Genomic DNA, 20,463 nt, shown 5'->3' on the forward strand with positions numbered 1-20,463 from the left:
AGCCCCCCCCAGTAAGCATTGTCATCTTGCACTCAGCCCCCCCCAGTAAGCATTGTCATCTTGCACTCAGCCCCCCCCCCAGTAAGCATTGTCATCTTGCACTCAGCCCCCCCCCCAGTAAGCATTGTCATCTTGCACTCAGCCCCCCCCCCAGTAAGCATTGTCATCTTGCACTCAGCCCCCCCCAGTAAGCATTGTCATCTTGCACTCAGCCCCCCCCCAGTAAGCATTGTCATCTTGCACTCAGCCCCCCCCAGTAAGCATTGTCATCTTGCACCCAGCCCCCCCCAGTAAGCATTGTCATCTTGCACTCACCCCCCCCCCAGTAAGCATTGTCATCTTGCGCTCAGCACCCCCCCCAGTAAGCATTGTCATCTTGCACTCAGCCCCCCCCCCAGTAAGCATTGTCATCTTGCACTCAGCCCCCCCCAGTAAGCATTGTTATTTTGCACTCAGCCCCCCCCCCCAGTAAGCATTGTCATCTTGCACTCAGCCCCCCCCAGTAAGCATTGTCATCTTGCGCTCACCCCCCCCAGTAAGCATTGTCATCTTGCGCTCACCCCCCCCAGTAAGCATTGTCATCTTGCGCTCACCCCCCCAGTAAGCATTGTCATCTTGCGCTCAGCCCCCCCCCCCAGTAAGCATTGTCATCTTGCACTCAGCACCCCCCCCAGTAAGCATTGTCATCTTCCGCTCAGCCCCCCCAGTAAGCATTGTCATCTTGCGCTCAGCCCCCCCAGTAAGCATTGTCATTAATATACTCCAGCAGGTAAAGTGGATCATTAGGAACAAATGAAAGGGGAGAACATTTTTTGAGTAAACTGCAGGCTCCCTACATGATGGATGACTGTGGCATCACATGATCTCTTACTGCCTGCTGTATAATTAAAGTCTGCCCTTGAGGTGCCGGAAGCCAATCAGTAGCAGCACAACAATCCCTTTGTGGGCACAATAGGAACTCCAGTCCCATCTGACAAAAATTGTTCCTAAGCATTGACTTGACCCATGAATAGATCACTGATTTCCAAACCTGTCCTCAGACCTCCCCAACAGGACAGTTTTTTTAAGATTCCCTTGGGTGAGAGCAGCTAAAATAACCATGGTTACTAATCAGCTGATTATTTCACCTGTGCTCCAGTTCACATATCCTCAAAATCTGGCCTGTTAGGGAGGTCTGAGGACAGGTTTGAAAACCAGTGGATTAGATCAATTTCTTCACATTCAGAGTGATATGTTAGGAATAACTGGTGGATTATATAGTTCTGTGCATTCTTGCAATAGGTAGCAACTCACACAAGTCTTGCTCCTATAAGTGCACCGCAGTGCCGCTTGCTGAAACCTTCGGTTCCTGCACACCCAAGTCTAAAACTCGTCTTAACGGAGAAAAGAGGTTGTTCCCTTTAATGACTCTCAGATCAGGTGTTAATTTGTTTGATTACATTAACACATTGTTTGCTGCAATTTCCAAACTCCCTGTACAACTTTATCTGGAGGGGTCAGTTCATAATTTTTTTTCTGGCCGGCGGGAGAGACAAAAACAGAGGAAGGAAGGAAAGAAAGAAAGCGAGCAGAAGAGGGGGGAAGAGCAAAAGAGGGAGAGAGAGCGCAAGAGAGTGGGAGAGAAAGAGGGGGAGAGAGAGCTCAAAAGAGAGGGGGGAGAGAGAGCGCAAAAGAGGGAGAGAGAGAGAGAGTGCAAAAGAGGGAGAGAGAGAGAGCGCAAAAGAGGGAGAGAAAGAGCGCGCAAAAGAGAGGGGGAGAGAGCACAAGAGAGGGGGGGAGAGAGCGAAAGAGAGGGGGGGAGAGAGCGCGCACAAAAGAGGGGGAGAGAGAGCGCAAAAGAGAGGGGGGAGAGTTTAAAAGAGAGCGCAAAAGAGGGGGGAGAGAGCGCAAAAGAGAAGGGGGAGACAGAGTGCAAAAGAGAAGGGGGAGACAGAGTGCAAAAGAGGGAGAGAGAGAGCAAGGGAGTGGGAGAGAAAGAGGGGGAGAGAGAGGGGGGAGAGAGAGCTCAAAAGAGAGGGGGGAGAGAGAGCTTAAAAGAGAGGTGGGAGAGAGAGCGCAAAAGAGGGAGAGAGAGAGAGAGCGCAAAAGAGGGAGAGAGAGAGAGCGCAAAAGAGGGAGAGAAAGAGCGCGCAAAAGAGAGGGGGAGAGAGCGCAAGAGGGGGGGAGAGAGCGCACAAAAGAGGGGGAGAGAGAGCGCAAAAGAGAGGGGGAGAGAGAGCGCAAAAGAGAGGGGGAGAGTTTAAAAGAGAACGCAAAAGAGGGGGGAGAGAGCGCAAAAGAGAAGGGGGAGACAGAGTGCAAAAGAGAAGGGGGAGACAGAGTGCAAAAGAGAAGGGGGAGACAGAGTGCAAAAGAGGGAGAGAGAGAGCGCAAAAGAGAGGGGGAGAGAGCACAAAAGAGAGGGGGAGAGAGCACAAAAGAGAGGGGGAGAGAGCACAAAAGAGAGGGGGAGAGAGCACAAAAGAGAGGGGGAGAGAGTGCAAAAGAGTGGGGGGAGAGAGAGCTCAAAAGAGAGGGGGAGAGAGAGAGCTCAAAAGAGAGGGGGGAGAGAGAGCTCAAAAGAGAGGGGGGAAGAGAGAGCTCAAAAGAGAGGGGGGGGAGAGTGCACAAAAGAGAGGGGGGGGGAGAGAGTGCACAAAAGAGGTGGAGAGAGAGTGCACAAAAGAGGGGGAGAGAGAGTGCACAAAAGAGGGGGAGAGAGAGTGCACAAAAGAGGGGGAGAGAGAGTGCACAAAAGAGGGGGAGAGAGAGTGCACAAAAGAGGGAGATAGAGTGAACAAAAGAGGGGGAGAGAGAGTGCAAAAGAGAGGGGGAGAGAGCGCAAAAGAGAAGGGGCAGAGAGCGCAAAAGAGGGGAAGAGAGAGTGCAAAAGAGGGGAAGAGAGAGTGCAAAAGAGGGGAAGAGAAAGTGCAAAAGAGGGGAAGAGAGAGAGCAAAAGAGAGGGGAAGAGAGAGCAAAAGAGAGGGGGGAGTGAGAGCAAAAGAGAGGGGGACAGAGAGCAAAAGAGAAGGGGGGAGAGAGAGAGAGCACAAAAGAGGGGGAGAGAGAGAGCAAAAGAGGGGGGGAGAGAGCAAAATAGGGGAGAGAGAGCAAAAGAGGGCGAGAGAGAGCAAGAGGGGGGAGAGAGCAGATGAGGGGGAGAGAGAGAGAGCAAGCAAAAGAGGGGAGAGAGAGCAAAAGAGGTGGGAGAGAGAGAGCAAAAGAGGGGGGAGAGAGAGCACAAGAGGGGAGAGAGAGAGCAAAAAAGGGGAGAGAGAGCAAAAGAGGGGGCAGAGTGCAAAATAAGGCGGAGAGAGAGAACTCAAAAGAGAGGGGGGGAGAGAGAGAGAGAGCGCAAAAGAGAGGGGGGAGAGAGCGGGAGCAAGGGTTGGAACCGCGGTACCTAAAAAATTGGCCTGTGTACAAGGGCTTTAGGACTAGTATTCTATAATACAGAGTGTTTCATTTCCCTTTAGAACTCTGAGACAATATCTTCAGTGAAATAGCGGATACCACAAATTACCTGTAGTGTTTCATTTTAAATAGTGTGATTACTAAATACATTGCTCTGCTTTCATATTTCCTCTTTATTTGTATTTGCTGAGAGGTAAATGTGAGGCTTTGATGCCATCTTTATTAATTAATATTGCACTGTATTTGTTATTTACCGGTCACACAACATTTGCAAATAACCAACTTTCCAATGGTATTAAAATACCAGAGTAGAGTTGTTAGCTGTGGAACTTTTGGATAAAAGCTTCCAGCGTAATCATAAATTAAAAACGTAAATTGAAAAACATAATGTTCCAAATCTTGCAGAACCAAAAAGTAAATTTGCATAAATAAAAAGAGAGAAGCGCTCAACCTGGAAATGAACAATAGCATAATAGCTTGTTCTATGGCTAGTTACCACCCAAGAAGCAGCCTCCATTTGCTCAACATTTGCCTTTCACAGAGAACTTTCCTGAAGCATATCAGTCTGATCCTGACTTCACAGTGCAGTCCAGCCCCGAAATACCAGGCAATCCCTCTCTGAACGAGAGAAACAGCAAAACCCCAGACGTACGTTTCGGCCTATTGTGGGCCTCGTCAGTGAGGTGCAGCCATATCCCTCTAGGCACACTGAGCAACGGGTCCACGTCTGGATTCCCGCATCACACTTAGGGAGACTTCCCTAAGTGTCATAATTTGCATAAATAAAAAGAGAAGCGCTCAACCTGGGAACGACCAATAGCATAATAGCTTGTTCTATGGCTAGTTGCCACCCAGAGTTGTTAGCTGTGGAACCTATGGATAAAAGCTTCCAGCGTAATCATAAATTAAAAACGTAAATTTAAAAACATAATGTTCCAAATCTTGCAGAACCAAAAAGTAAATTTGACTCCATTGGATGCACATAATCACTCATTGTCGCTAGTCACATTCTGTATTAGGAGGGTAACCTCATGTCATTATCCTGGGGGTCCCTTCTGATCCAGAGGATGCAGTATGCTTCCCCTTCACAGGCACTTGCTGGAACTACGGGCATGTCACCCCACCCCTGCATGTTCATGACACAGAGACCCAGGAACTCCCTGCTCATTTTCAAATGAGTGATCTGATGCCCCTTTAAGTAGCAGGTGAATAAAACACCAATTGCAATCACCTGTCTACTTGGTGCCTTTTACAGTGCTCTGGGCTTTAAATGGCCCTAGCAACCCCCAACATAAGCGCTACTGGGCGAGTGACCACTCTGTTGAACGAGGAAATGCAGTATAAAGACAAACATGAGACCCCTTATCCGCAATCTTCCAAATGAGTGGTCCTGGGTCTATCTGCTAATTGCCTTAACAATGACAAATACCTCTTAGTATTGGTTCTTTTGAAGAGATTATAATTACATCATAAGAGTCCAAAATTGAAAGAGCGAAGATCCATGGTTCAAATAAGGGGCTTCCTGTTCTTATAGCACTGAAGCAATTATCATAAAGATAACCTAAAAGTAGCTGCTAGTCTCATTTTATTTGTTGTTGGTTACTGTTCATAGAACTAACAAAATATTTTAGGAATCCCCCAAAAAAATGGTCCTGGAAAAAATTTTTAGGATTTAAAATAAAATAATTTTTGATAGGATGAATACATTTGAACAGGGGTAGGAACTCATCTGGGAAATATTTGTATGGTTAGAGATTTTATACCTACTCAATTTAAACTTTTTCTATCATGATTCTGATAGAAAATACAATTTTAAAAAAGCTTCCAATTTACAATCGGGGTCGTTCTTATGTTATTCTTTGTTGAAGAGATACCCAGGTAGGTAGCGTGCACATTATTGAAGCACTATGGTTACAAAACTGCTGTCATATAGTGCCTGAGACATGCACACTCCTGAAATTACTTCCCTGCTTTTCAACAAAGGATAACAAAAAAAAACAAATAAAATTTGATAATAGAAGTAAATTAGAAAGTTGCTTAAAATTGTATGTTCTGTTGGAATCATGAAAGAAAGAAAATTGGGTTTTAGGTCCTTTTAACATACATTTCAAAATGATACAAAGGGACAAAAATAATACCTAAATAATTGTTAATATAATTGAATACCGGTATAAAGTGATAGCTGTTGCTGTTATTTATTGATGGATTTATTGCAATTCATATAATGGCATTTTCTCATATGAAATTTCTGCAAAATATCTACTTGATCTATTTAAAATAAAATGTATAATTGTACAGCTCTAACACAGGAGTTTAAAATGTATTTCAGTTTTTCAAAATCGCATTTTCTTCCCTTTAAGGGATATGAAACCCTAAATTTTTCTTTCATGATTCAGATAGAGAATACAATTTTAACCCCTTAAGGACCGGGCATTTCAGACAAAAACTTCCCCAAAAGACCAGAGCAATTATGCCATCACTACATTTAAACAGAAATAGAGCCTCTTTTTTTAGATTTACCTATAAAAACTATATATATTTTTTTACTAGACAACCCAAAGTATTGATCGAGGCCCATTTTTGGTATATTTCATGCCACCATTTCATGACCAAATGCCATCAAATAAAAAAAATTGTTAACTTTTTCACAATTTTAGGTTTCCCGCAGAAATTATTTACATTATAAACAGCTTGTGCAATCATGGCACAAATGGTTGTAAATGCTTCTCTGGGATCCCCTTTGTTCAGAAATAGCAGACATACTGTATATGCTTTGGCATTGCTTTTTGGTAATTAGAAGGTCGCTAAATGCCACTGTGCAACACACTTGTATTATTCCCAGCAGTGAAGGGGCTAATTAGGTCTGCCAGTACTCAGTTTGCTGCAGATTAGGCTTTTTTTTATTATTAATTAAAAATACCATTTTTTTCTGTAGTATAACTGCCCCCCCTTCAATACCATACCCCCCTCCCAGATACCTTTCCCTCAAAGAATACCACATAGGATCCCTTCATTGCCCCTACTCCCTCCTCCTTCCTTCCCCCTCACTGACGCAGCTTTTGTTTTAAATTTATTTTTTATGCCCTGTAGTGTGGAGTAGCGGTCCCACCCATTCACCGCCCTCCTTACCCTCCCACCCACCAACGATCAGCACCACCGCTGTCTGATGCAGAAAGGGCCACAGAGAGGCCCTCTCTGCATCGGTAACTCAGCAAATCTATTTCTGCAGTGTCCCACTCATCGAGCATGCAGAAATAGTGCAATCTCATCATTTGTAGAGAGATTGCGGCATAGAGAAGCCCAGGACTGTGCCGACATACAGGGGGCATAACGACTAGCGTCTCACGGGGTACGGAACTGGTCGTTAAGGGGTTAAACAACATTCCAATTTACTTCTATTATCTAATTTGATTCGTTCTTTAGATAACCTTTGTTGAAGAAATAGCAATGTACATGGGTGAACCAATCTCATGAGGCACCAATGTGCAGCCACCAATCACCAGATACTGAGCATATTTAGATATACTTTTATACAACACATATCAAGAGAATGAAACAAATTAGATAATAGAAGTAAATTGGAAAGTTGTTTAATATTGCACGCTCTTTCTAAATAATGAAAGAAAAAAAAAATGGGTTTCATGCCCCTTTAAATAAAGAAATGTTTTCTTGACATACTTGCAGAGTGTCTCTCTCTTTCAGTAAAGCAGGGGCCCATGAGCATTAGTAGGACGTATACTACCAGTAATTAGTTACATCCCCTTTAAATAAAGAAATGTCCATCTTGGTTCGGCTGGAACCAGAAGGATAATGTTCTACTTGTCCAGCTCTTGGTTTATACAAGGAGTGAGCTAAGGAAATACATATCCCAGTCTCAACTTCAAAAGAATCACCATTGTACATATAGAAAATTACTTAAAGGGACAGTAAATTCAAACACACTTAAAGGGACATGATAACCAAATGCTGAATCAGTTGAAAGTGATGCAGCATAGCTGTAAAAATCGGACTAGAAAATATCACCTGAACATCTCTATGTTAAAAAGGAAGATATTTTACCTCAAAATGTCCTAAGTATTCACACCACACTGTAAAGAGACTTTAAGCAGCCAATCAGGATGCTAATAATAGGGCTTGTGCATTTGGCATGTGCAGGCACAGTCATGTTATTTTCCTATTCAGTTTAAGGAAATGTACTATGAAATCTCATGAGATCAAAGCAAAGGAAAGTATGACTTCCGCACTGCTGATGCTGATTGGCTATAGCTTTTTAGTTTATTTCAACCTGCAGCTGGACAGCAGCTGAAGTAAAACACTTCAAAGAGCACTTACTCTGGTGAGCTGAAGACATTTTGAGGTAAAAATCTTCCTTCCTGTTCAGATTTACAGTTATGCTGCATCACTTTCATGTGCTTTAATATATGAGTATTATGTCCCTTTAAATAGATTGGATAGAGCATGAAATTGTAAGTAACTTCTTGCTTAGTTCTGTCAGTATCCATTGTTAAAGAGGAGCCCTACGTGAGCTCAGGAGCGTACAGTTGTCTTTAGCCATCTGGCAACAGTGTTTTGCTACAATACTTATAGCAGTGCATGCGCCTCAGCCTACCTAGCTTTACTCTTCAACAAAAGATACCAGGAGACCTAAGCAAAATTGATAACAGAAGTGTAGTGGAAAGTTCTTTAAAAATACTCTATCTGAATCATAAATGTTTTATTTTGACTTTACTGTCCCTTTAAGGACTCTGATTCTATCACATTAGCTGGGTTTCTTGCAGTTACCTCTTGACTCAATGAGATCTATTTCTGGATTTCTCCATTGCCAAGAAATTTCCAGAAAAACAAGGAGATGCTTTCTCCAGAATAGATTGTCTGGCAACCAAGGACAACTACATCCTGATTCTAAAGACGCTGAAATCCCTCTGCAGTTGACATCCGCCCATTCACAACAAAACCCCTTTGTTACAACTATACAGCAAGTTCCCTTACAAACTACTGTCATATTATCTTTCACACAAGATGTTTGAATAAAAGTCCCTAGTTTTAAGAGCTAAGAAAAGGACCATGATCGCAAACTGCGTCCTAACTAAACAGGCTGACATCTGTGATGATCATTGTCCTTCTGAGCCACAAAACAGAGTCCATTCCACCAGTCACCAGATAAAGGACAACCTCACATGTGGAGGTAAAAGGGTCCTCTGGGATAGATCTTTGGAACTGAGCATCTCAACTGCAAAGGATTCATCTAAATTACTTAAAAAGCTTCAGATCATAAGTATACAAACCCTTGAATAAGAATAAGACATATACCTTAGAACCTACACTGCCTATATAGGGTTCATTTCATTTTGGGGTTTCCATATTTATTTTTGTGCAGTATTGCCCTATACAGTGCCCCGCCTTTCTTTCCTTCATGTAGCCTCAATGTTTGGATAGCAACTTTGCTCTGTAGGGTCCATAACTTCTAAGACCCTCTCTGGCATATGGACCTGGTGGTTTCAGTGAGTCACAAATGTGTGTCCTGGGGATAGTGTAAAATTGGCTATTTGCATTCCAATCGATTCTTGTCTTTCTTATGGAACCCCACCTCTACGTGCCAAACGACATGCCATTCTCACAAGTTTTCTGCTCTGCATGTCTGTTCCCACTATCCTGCACTTAAAAAACAGTTATAACTATTTACTAGGAATGGGAAAATATTCCTGCACAATAATTAAACAAAGGTTGATCAGATTAGTTCATACTACACAAATGTATGTTTTCTATACAATCAACATTTCATTTTGATGGTATTGGAATATTGTTTTACCTGGAAGCAAAACATGTCTGTCTCAACCGCAATACCGCAATACGGTTAACACTGAACTATACCCCTTTCCCAGGAAGCGCTAGGTGCACTCAGCTTAAAGCAACACAAGAAATGTGCTTGGATGTTTCTAGGTACAGACAATCCAGTAAACAAGAATTTAACAGCTTCTACCTTTCTTGATAGTTTCTAACCATTTTCAATAGCTCAATTTTTTATAAAAAAAACCTTGCAGCTGAACATCTCCTCAAAGTCAACGTAGACCAAAACAAGTTATGGACAGTCTACTGCACTATAGTGATGGGCCTTAGTATACAGTAGCTTTACTGCTTTTGTAACTCTCATTTAAAGTATAGGTTGCAACTATGTGTCACTTCTTTGCACAAGTTCTAACTAACCAGGTACCATATGCAGCTGTCTCAACACAAATGCGTACAGCACTGTACCAACCCTTTTTCATGTGCATGTCTGGGACAGGGTAGCTGCATACACCCCACAGTAATCCAATATAAGGTGCACTCCCACAGCACAATGAAGTATTCAAAGCTTTATTGGAAAATACAGAACAAAGCCATTATAGGCAAGGTTTTGGGTTCAATCACCCTTAATCAAGCCATACTGCTAAACGCCAGACATAGGGCTAGATTACAAGTGGAGCGCTAAATGATTGCGCTCCTGCAAACGGACAAATTTTCTTGTTTGCGGGCAGCCGATAATTAATCAGCCATTTTCAAAGCGATATTTTGAACTCCACTTGTTATCTGGCCAATAGTGTTTAAATACACACCTAATCACCAACAATACAGGTAAATTCCAAACCATATACCACATAGAAAAATATTACTCTAAGCACATAGGGCCACCTAGTGTCTCCATCTATAACACTTAACTAACGCCAATATTAATTATCAGTATGTATAAAAAAACTAAGCTGCATAGATCAAAAGATATTCTTTTACTCTTTGCTAAAAAATTGTTTTATAAAGCAAAGAATAATAGAATATATTTTCATCTATGCAGCTTAGTTTTTTTGATACATTTTGTAATATTGGTTTTAAAATTATGCATTATTGAATAAGCCATTAGATGGCACTGTGATTAGAGTAACATTTATCTGGTATATGGTTTGGACTTCACCTGTATTGTTGGTGATTAGGTGTGTATTTAAACACTATCGGCTACATTACTAGTTTTGCGGTATGAGTGAAAAAGCAGCGTTAAGGCTCTTTTTCACTACAGTTGGTATTACGAGTTTTGCAGGTTTAAGGGCACCGCACACTTTTTTGGCCGTAACGCAACGTAACTACCGCAGCTTTCAAAAAGTCCTTTTTCATTGGGACTTCCTTTGCGCCGGTTTTTTCGAGTTTGCCTGGGAGACCAAAAAGGGAGGGGTACAGCCTAAAACTACAAGATCCATACCGTAAACTTAAAGTCAGTAGTTATGAGTTTTACACTACAAAGCTGTAACATAAAACTCATAACTAAAGTGCTAAAAAGTACACTAACACCCATAAACTACCTATTAACCCCTAAACCGAGGCCCTCCCGCATCGCAAACACTAAAATAAAATTATTAACCCCTAATCTGCCGCTCGGGACATTGCTGCCACTCTAATAAACATATTAACCCCTAAACCGCTGTACGCCCACATCACAAACACTAGTTACATAGTATTAACCCCTAATCTGCCACCCCTAACATCGCCGCCACCTACCTAAATTTATTAACCCCTAATCTTCCGCCCCCAACGTCGCCGCCACTATACTAAAGTTATAAACCCCTAACCCTAAGTCTAACCCTAACACCCACTAACTTTAATGTAATTAAAATAAAACTAAATAAAACCTATAATTAATAACTAAATAATTCCTATTTAAAACTAAATACTTACCTATAAAATAAACCCTAAGCTAGCTACAATATAACTAATAGTTACATTGTAGCTAGCTTAGGTTTTATTTTTATTTCACAGGTAAGTTTGTATTTATTTTAACTAGGTAGAATAGTTATTAAATAGTTATTAACTATTTAATAACTACCTAGCTAAAATAAATACAAATTTACCTGTAAAATAAAACTTAACCTGTCTTACACTAATACCTAACCTTACACTACAATTAAATAAATTACATTTATTAAATACAATTAACTAAATTACAAAAACAAACAAACACTAAATTACACAAAATAAAAAATGCCCATACAAATGCCCTTTTCAGGGCAATGGGGAGCTTAGGTTTTTTTAGTTAGGATTTTATTTGGGGGGTTTGGTTGTGTGGGTGGTGGGTTTCACTGTTGGGGGGGGTGTTTGTATTTTTTTTTTATTAAAAGAGCTGATTTCTTTGGTGTAATGCCCCGCAAAAGGCCCTTTTAAGGGCTATTGGCAGTTTAGTTTAGGCTAGGGTTTTTTTTTTTATTTTGGGGGGCTTTTTTATTTTGATAGGGCTATTAGATTAGGTGTAATTAGTTTAAATATTTGATAATTTCTTTTTTATTTTGTGTAATTTAGTGTTTGTTTGTTTTTTGTAATTTAGTTTATTGTATTTAATAAATGTAATTTATTTAATTGTAGTGTAAGGTTAGGTGTTAGTGTAAGACAGATTAGGTTTTATTTTACAGGTAAATTTGTATTTATTTTAGCTAGGTAGCTAGTAAATAGTTAATAACTATTTAGTAACTAGTCTACCTAGTTAAAATAAATACAAACTTAGATGTGAAATAAAAATAAAACCTAAGCTAGATACAATATAACTATTAGTTTTATTGTAGCTAGCTTAGGGTTTATTTTATAGGTAAGTATTTAGTTTTAAATAGGAATTATTTAGTTATTAATAGTAGGCTTTATTTAGATTTATTTTAATTACATTAAAGTTAGTGGGTGTTAGGGTTAGGGTTAGACTTAGGGTTAGGGTTTAATAACTTTAGTATAGTGGCGGCGACGTTGGGGGCAGCAGATTAGGGGTTAATAAATGTAGGTAGGTGGCGGCGATGTTAGGGGTTAATAATATTTAACTAGTGTTTGCGATGCGGGAGTACATCGGTTTAGGGGTTAATATGTTTATGTTTAATAAGTGTAATGTAGGTGGCGGCGACATTGGGGGCGGCAGATTAGGAGTTAATAAGTGTAATGTTGGTGGTGGCGGCGATGTCAGGGGCAGCAGATTAGGGGTTAATAAGTATAATGTAGGTGTCGGCAATGTCGGGGGTGGCGGATTAGGGGTGTTTAGACTCGGGGTTCATGTTAGGTGTAAACATAAATTTTGTTTCCCCTTAGGAATCAATGGTGCTGCGTTACGGAGCTTTACGCTCCTTTATTGTAGGTGTTAGGCTTTTTTTCAGCTGGCTCTCCCCATTGGGGAAATCGTGCACGAGCACGTAAAACCAGCTCACTGCAGCGCTGGTATTGGAGTGCGGTATGGAGCTCAATTTTGCTTTACGCTGCAATATTGCCTGCTAACGCCGGGTTTTTGTAAACCTGTAATACCAGCACTGTAGGGAGGTGAGCGGTGACAATAACTTGCAAGTTAGTACCGAGCAGCTCTTACCGCAAAACTCGTAATCTAGCCGTATGTTTGGTGTTTTGTAGTATGGCATGATTAAGGGTGATCGAACCCAAATGTCACCTATGATGGCCTGGACCTGTATGTTCCAAAAAAACTTTGAAAACTTCATTGTGCTGTGGGAGAGCATTTTTTATACCATATGCAGTTGAAACTAACTGGATACACATCAGACTACTGTCACTACAGACAGCGAGTACCTTAGAATTTAAGTCTTTATCTTGGTTGTTAAGAATGCCCTGAATCGGATAGAATTAAAAACAATTTGGAAACAGTTTATTGGCAATGAAACTAATTCTGCAATGTAAGAGTCAGTCTAGAATATACTAGGAAAGTATAGTTGCTATTCTATCTATTTTTATCAAGGTAATTACCATAAACATTAGTAGTGTTCACTGTTAAGAAAATATTTTAGTAAAAATAATTATATTAAACTACAGATGGAACTAACACTGCAGTGCTGAGCACCTGATCTGTAATGTTTATCTCACCATTCAGGAAGGTCTCCAGGCTGAAGATTTTGACCCTCTTCTCTCTCTCTATGGGGTTAGGTCCAGCAATGTTTCCAGCACAGGGTCCGGACCAGAAGACCTTGCATTGGCACAAACGGATAGCATAGATGTCCTGGCCCTGCAGGGTGAGGATGAGTCCTCGGTCCATCACATCCAGCAAGTGATTGGTGTAGAACTTCTGCTTCTCGTTACCAATGCTGTCAGTTCCAGGAAAGCGAACTTGCTCTAATGTAGTAGGACCAAACAATTCCACCTGCTCTGGGATAGGTTCTATGTTACTGTAGAAGAGACGGCATCCCTGGGGGTTACTTACTATGGTTGAACCGGTCTGTTTCCCCCGGTACAGGAACTTTATCTCTAGGTCAGTTACTGAAATGGGAAAAAAACGGTGTCAGCCAAGTATCCAAATATACAATGTGAAGCAGATGATGATATCTGTACAATTTATTGGTATTCTCTGCTGGTCTCTATGATTAAAAGGGAGTGACACAAACTATAATCTATCAAAAGAGAGAGTCAAAATGGAGAGCTCTCAATAATAGAAAAAGATATCAGCAATGGCTCTGCCCTCTCACAAGACCTAAAGTACAAGCGTTGTACCGATTCTGTACAACAGAGTCTGTATGGTCTTTGCCAAGTTTGTCAGATGCTGACACAGCTGTAACTAAATCAGTTCTGGGCACTTCACTAATTGTCTGGTTTGGATCGGTTACCAAACCTGATATTAGAAGATTACAATGAACAGTTCGGGCTGTTGAGAGGATTATTGGTGTTCCCCTGCCCTCCTGTCAGGATCTGTTCTCTTCCAGAATGAGAAAAAGGAATAGCAAAATCTTTTAGGACTCCTCTCTTACTGGCCACAAAATCTTTGAATTGTAGCATTCTGGAAGGTGTCTGCAAAAACTCTACTGTCCCCTGGTATCACATTTACAGTCATCAGCCAATCACGGACACATATACATGGTGAACAATTACACATGCTCAGTAGACTCTGGTGCCTCAGTAAGTGTGCATATAACTGTATCATGTGACAGCCATCAGACTCATATACATATACACTGTGTACTCTTGCACATGCTCAGTAGTAGCTGGTGCCTCAGTAAGTGTGCATATAATTGTATCATGTGACAGCCATCAGACTAATATACACTGTGGAAAGAGAGAGATTAACCCCTAATCTGCCGCCCCCAACGTCGCCGCCACTATACTAAAGTTATTAACCCCTAACCTTAACACCCACTAACTTAAATATAATTAAATTAAATCTAAATCAAACCTACTATAAATAACTAAATAATACCTATTTAAAACTAAATACTTACCTATAAAATAAACCCTAAGCTAGCTACAATATAATTATTAGTAACATTGTAGCTAATTTAGGGTTTATTTTTATTTTACAGGCAAGTTTGTATTTATTTTAACTAGGTAGAATAGTTACTAAATAGTTATTAACTATTTAAAGGGACACTGAACCCAAATTTATTCTTTCATGATTCAGATAGAGCATGCAATTTTAAGCAACATTCTAATTTACTACTATTATCACATTTTCTTCATTCTCTTGGTATCTTTATTTGAAATGCAAGAATGCTGAGTTATTCTTGCTGATTGGTGGATAAATTCATCCATCAATAAAAAAGTTCTGTCCAGAGTACTGAACCAAAAAAAGAAGCTTAGATGCCTTCTTTTTCAAATAAAGATAGCAAGTGAACGAAAGAAAAATTGATAATAGGAGTAAATTAGAAAGTTGCTTAAAATTGCATGCTCTATCTGAATCATGAAATAAAAAATTTGGGTTCAGTGTCCCTTTAATAATAATCCACTTTCAAAAGTGAGCAGTACACCCTATACCGTCAAGATTCGTAACGCATTCTAAAGTCAGTAGTTATGAGTTTTACGCTTTTTGCGTAAAAAAGGGCCTTTTGCTGGGCATTGCCCCAAAGAAATCAGCTCTTTTACCAGTAAAAAAAATACAAACAACCCCCCAACAGTAAAACCCACCACCCACACAACCAACCCCCCAAATAAAACCCTAACTAAAAAAACCTAAGCTCCTCATTGCCCTGAAAAGGGTATTTGGATGGGCATTGCCCTTAAAAGGGCATATGGCTCTTTTGCAGCCCAAAGCCCTAACCTAAAAATAAAACCCACCCATTAAACCCTTAAAAAAACCTAACACTAACCCCTGAAGATCCACTTACAGTTTTGAAGACCGGACATCCATAGTCAACGAAGCCGGGAGAAGTCCTCAACGAAGCGTCAAGAAGTCCTCAACGAAGCCGTGAGAAGTCTTCATCCAAACCGGGAGAAGTGGTCCTCCAGACGGACAGAATGAAGGTTCCTTTAAATGACATCATCCAAGATGGCGTCCCGTAGATTCTGATTGGCTAATAGAAATCAATCAGCCAATCGGAATTAAGGTTGAAAAAATCCTATTGGCTGATGCAATCAGCCAATAGGATTGAGCTTCAATCCTTTTGGCTGATCCAATCAGCCAATAGGATTGAGCTCACATCTATTGGCTGATTGGGAGTCGTCGTAAGAAGATGATGCTCTGCGTCAGATGTCTTGAAGATGGAGCCGCTCCGCGCCGGATGGATGAAGATAGAAGATGCCGTCTGGATGAAGACTTCTGCCCGTCTGGAGTACCACTTCTCCCGGCTTGGATGAAGACTTCTCCCGGCTTTGTTGAGGACTTCTTGCTGCTTCGCTGAGGATGGATGTCGGCTCTTCAAAACTGTAAGTGGATCTTCGAGGGTTAGTGTTAGGTTTTTTTAAGGGTTTATTGGGTGGGTTTTATTTTTAGGTTAGGGTTTGGGCAGCAATAGAGCTAAATGCCCTTTTAAGGGCAATGCACATCCAAATGTCCTTTTCAGGGCAATGGGGAGCTTAGGTTTTTTTAGTTAGGATTTTATTTGGGGGGTTTGGTTGTGTGGGTGGTGGGTTTTACTGTTGTGGGGGGTTGTTTGTATTTTTTTTACAGGTAAAAGAGACAATTTCTTTGGGGCAATGCCCCACAAAAGGCCCTTTTCAGGGCTATTGGTAGTTTAGGCGAGGGTTTTTATTTTTATTTTAGGGGGGCTTTTTTATTTTGATAGGGCTATTAGATTAGGTGCAATTAGTTTAAATATCTGATCATTTGTTTTTTAATTTTGTGTAATTTAGTGTTTGGTTTATTTGTAATTTAGGTAATTTTATTTAATTTATGCAATTTATTTAATTGTTGTGTAAGGTTAGGTGTTAGTGTAACAGGTTAGGTTTTATTTTACAGGTAAATTTGTATTTATTTTAGCTAGGTAGTTAGTAAATAGTTAATAACTATTTACTAACTATTCTACCTAGTTAAATAAATACAAATGCTTGTAAAATAAAAATAAAACCTAAGATAGCTACAATGTAACTATTAGTTATATTGTAGCTATCTTATGGTTTATTTTACAGGTAAGTATTTAGTTTTAAATAGGAATTATTTAGTTAATGATATTAATTTTATTTTGATTTATTTTAATTATATTTAAGTTAGGGGTGTTAGGGTTAGAATTAGGTTTAGGGTTTAATAAATTTAGTATAGTGGCGGCGACGTTGGAGGCGGCAGATTAGGGGTTAATAAGTGTAGGTAGGTTGTGGCGACATTGGGGGCGGGAGATTAGGGGTTAATAAATATAATGTAGGTTGTGGCGACATTGGGGGCGGGAGATTAGGGGTTAATAAATATAATGTAGGTGTCGGCGATGTTGGGGGCAGCAGATTAGGGGTTAATAAGTGTAAGATTAGGGGTGTTTATACTCGGGGCTCATGTTAGGGTGTTAGGTGTTAACATAAATTTTGTTTCCCCATAGGAATCAATGGGGCTGCATTACGGAGATTTACGCTGCTTTTTTGCAGGTGTTAGACTTTTTTTCAGCCGGCTCTCCCCATTGATGTCTATGGGGAAATTGTGTACGAGCACGTAAAAACAGCTCATCAATGACTTGGTATTGGAGTGCGGTATGGAGCACAGTTTTGCTCTACGCTCACTTGTCTTTTAACGCCGGGTTTATAAAAACCTGTAATACCAGCGCTGTAGGTAAATGAGCGGTGACAATAACGTGCAAGTTAGCACCGCACCCTTCATAACGCAAAACTCGTAATCTAGCCATATGATAATTAAAATTTAAGCTTTAAGGGACATTCCAACCAAATTGGGAATCCACAAGGACAGAGGCGTAACTAAAAACCACAGGGCACAGGTGCAAGTAGGCCCCCCCCCCCAAAAAAGTGAATTTGATACATATCTTATTTTTTTACATTTTTGCAAGAATTTCAGAAGCCCCCCCCCAAAAAAAAAGGGTACATTTGAAACATCTCTCTTTTGTTTCCTTTTTTTTTACATTTAACACAGAAAAAAAAATTGTGAATCAGATTACATGTCGGCAAAAGGAGATACCCTGTGCCCACAGTCTGTGAGATGGTCTGACCCCCCATTACTGTATATAGTGACACTGTTTAACCCACCAGTACTGTGTATAGTGAGTCAGCGACACTGTCTGTAATGCTGGTTCCACAAACATACACACACACATACATAAGTACACACACAGTCACATACATACATACACACACACGCATGCATAAGTACACACACAGTCACATACATACACACAAACACGCATGCATAAGTACACACACAGTCACATACATACACACACATGCATAAGTACACACACAGTCACATACATACACACACATGCATAAGTACACACACAGTGACATACATACACACACACACACACGCATAAGTACACACACAGTCACATACACACACATGCATAAGTACACACACAGTCACATACATACATACACACGCATAAGTACACACACAGTCACATATATACATACACACAAACATACACACAGACACATACATACACACATAAATACACACAGTCACATACATACATACATGCATAAACACATACACAGTCACATACATACACACAGTCACATACATACATAAATACACACAGTCACATACATACACACATGCATAAGTACACACAGTCACATACATACATAAGTACACACAGTCACATACATACACACACACACACAGTCACATACATACACACAGTCACATACACACACACACACACACAGTCACATACATACACACACAGAGTCACATACACACACAGAGTCACATACACACACACAGTCACATACATACACACACACAGTCACATACATACACACAGTCACATACATACATACACACACAGTCACATACATACACACATACACACACACAGTCACATACATACACACACACAGTCACATACATACACACAGTCACATACATACACATACATACACACACACAGTCACATACATACACACACAGTCACATACATACACACACACAGTCACATACATACACACATAGTCACATACATACATACACACACAGTCACATACATACATACACACACACAGTCACATACATACATACACACAGTCACATACATACACACACAGTCACATACATACACACACAGTCACATACATACATACACACACACAGTCACACACATACATACACACACACACATACATACATACACACACACAGTCACATACATACACACACACACACAGTCACACACAGTCACATACATACACACAGTCAAATACACACACACACACACACAGTCACATACATACTTACACACACACACAGTCACATACATACATACACACACACACAGTCACATACATACACACACACACAGTCACATACATACACACACACAGTCACATACACACACACACACAGTCACATACATACATACACACACACACACAGTCACATACATACACACACACAGTCACACACAGTCACATACATACACACACACACAGTCACATACATACACACACAGTCACATACATACATACACACACACACACAGTCACATACATACACACACACAGGCATATACACACACACAGGCACATACATACACACACACACACACAGTCACATACATACACACACAGTCACATAAATACAGACACACACAGTCACATACATACATACACACACACACATGCATAAGTACACACAGTCACATACATACACACAGTCACATACATACACACAGTCACATACATACACACACACACACAGTCACATACACACACACACAGTCACATACACACACACACACAGTCACATACACACACACACAGTCACATACACACACACACAGTCACATACACACAAACACAGTCACATACACACACACACAGTCACATACACACACAGACAAACACCAATGGGTAAAACAGAAAGACTAACCCCTGTAGTCAGAGACAGAGCCACTAGTGAAGCATCACGTCGCACTCACCCTCGCCCCTGCACAAGGATACATTTCAGTTTGGAAAAGAAGCATCTTTCTGAGAAAATAATAAAATCTATGGCGGTATCAAAAGTATATTTAAGTATGCACCGTGCACCAGCATTTTATACACAGCACTTGCTCAGAGAGCCTAGTTGATTTCCCATCTGGTAATGACTCAATTTGTTAATTGCTGACATGATACAAGCCCCACTGGTTCTCTGAGCAGCTGCAGTATATTAAATGCTGGTGCACTGAGAATATCTAGCTATGCTTCACATGCACGTGCAGAGAAAGATGCTAACACTAAAACAGTGATAATAATAATAATTATTATATGTTTCTATGCAAAGATGTAAGTAATCTACGTGCATTTACATTTTATGCTAGAATGTCCTGTTAATCACAACCTTTCTATAAGCTAAAGGGTCAGAATATAAAGCTTTTACAAAATATGTATGAAAATGAGACAGAAGAGTAAAAACACTAAAAATCCTGAGTCTATACGTAAGCGCATCTTCAGTAGGTCACCATAGCAACAGATATTACCATTCGATAAATATCACATGAACACGCTAACACTTTGTCTTATGCCCCCCCAGCCTGATAGCACCAACAGTTCTGTACTTACACGGCAGCATCTGGGGGCTGATTAGCAGGTCAGGGATCCCCTGTTCAATGGGCGCTGGGAGCACCCCCTGTATGGGCAACTCTGCTTCTGTAGATGTTTCCAGACCCCTTGCAGCAGGTACCATCTCCGGTAAAGGAATCACTCCAGCTTGTGACACCAATCCCTGGGGGGACAGTTCCA

The 20,463-nt window shown here is 40.6% G+C and overlaps 1 protein-coding gene across 2 annotated transcripts in view; it reads right to left on the bottom strand.

Moving 5' to 3' along the window:
• IRF5 (interferon regulatory factor 5) overlaps positions 1-20,463 on the bottom strand; it is a gene marked incomplete in the record, with an annotated part of 118,967 nt that overhangs the window by 8,588 nt on the left and 89,916 nt on the right. The window contains 2 exon segments of one of the 2 annotated variants that reach the window (XM_053716341.1): positions 13,252-13,641; positions 20,284-20,463. In XM_053716341.1, coding sequence (XP_053572316.1) covers positions 13,252-13,641; positions 20,284-20,463 — 570 coding nt within the window. 2 annotated transcript variants of the gene reach the window in all.

Source organism: Bombina bombina, chromosome 6, assembly GCF_027579735.1.
Source record: "Bombina bombina isolate aBomBom1 chromosome 6, aBomBom1.pri, whole genome shotgun sequence".
Taxonomy (NCBI): Eukaryota; Metazoa; Chordata; class Amphibia; order Anura; family Bombinatoridae; genus Bombina; species Bombina bombina.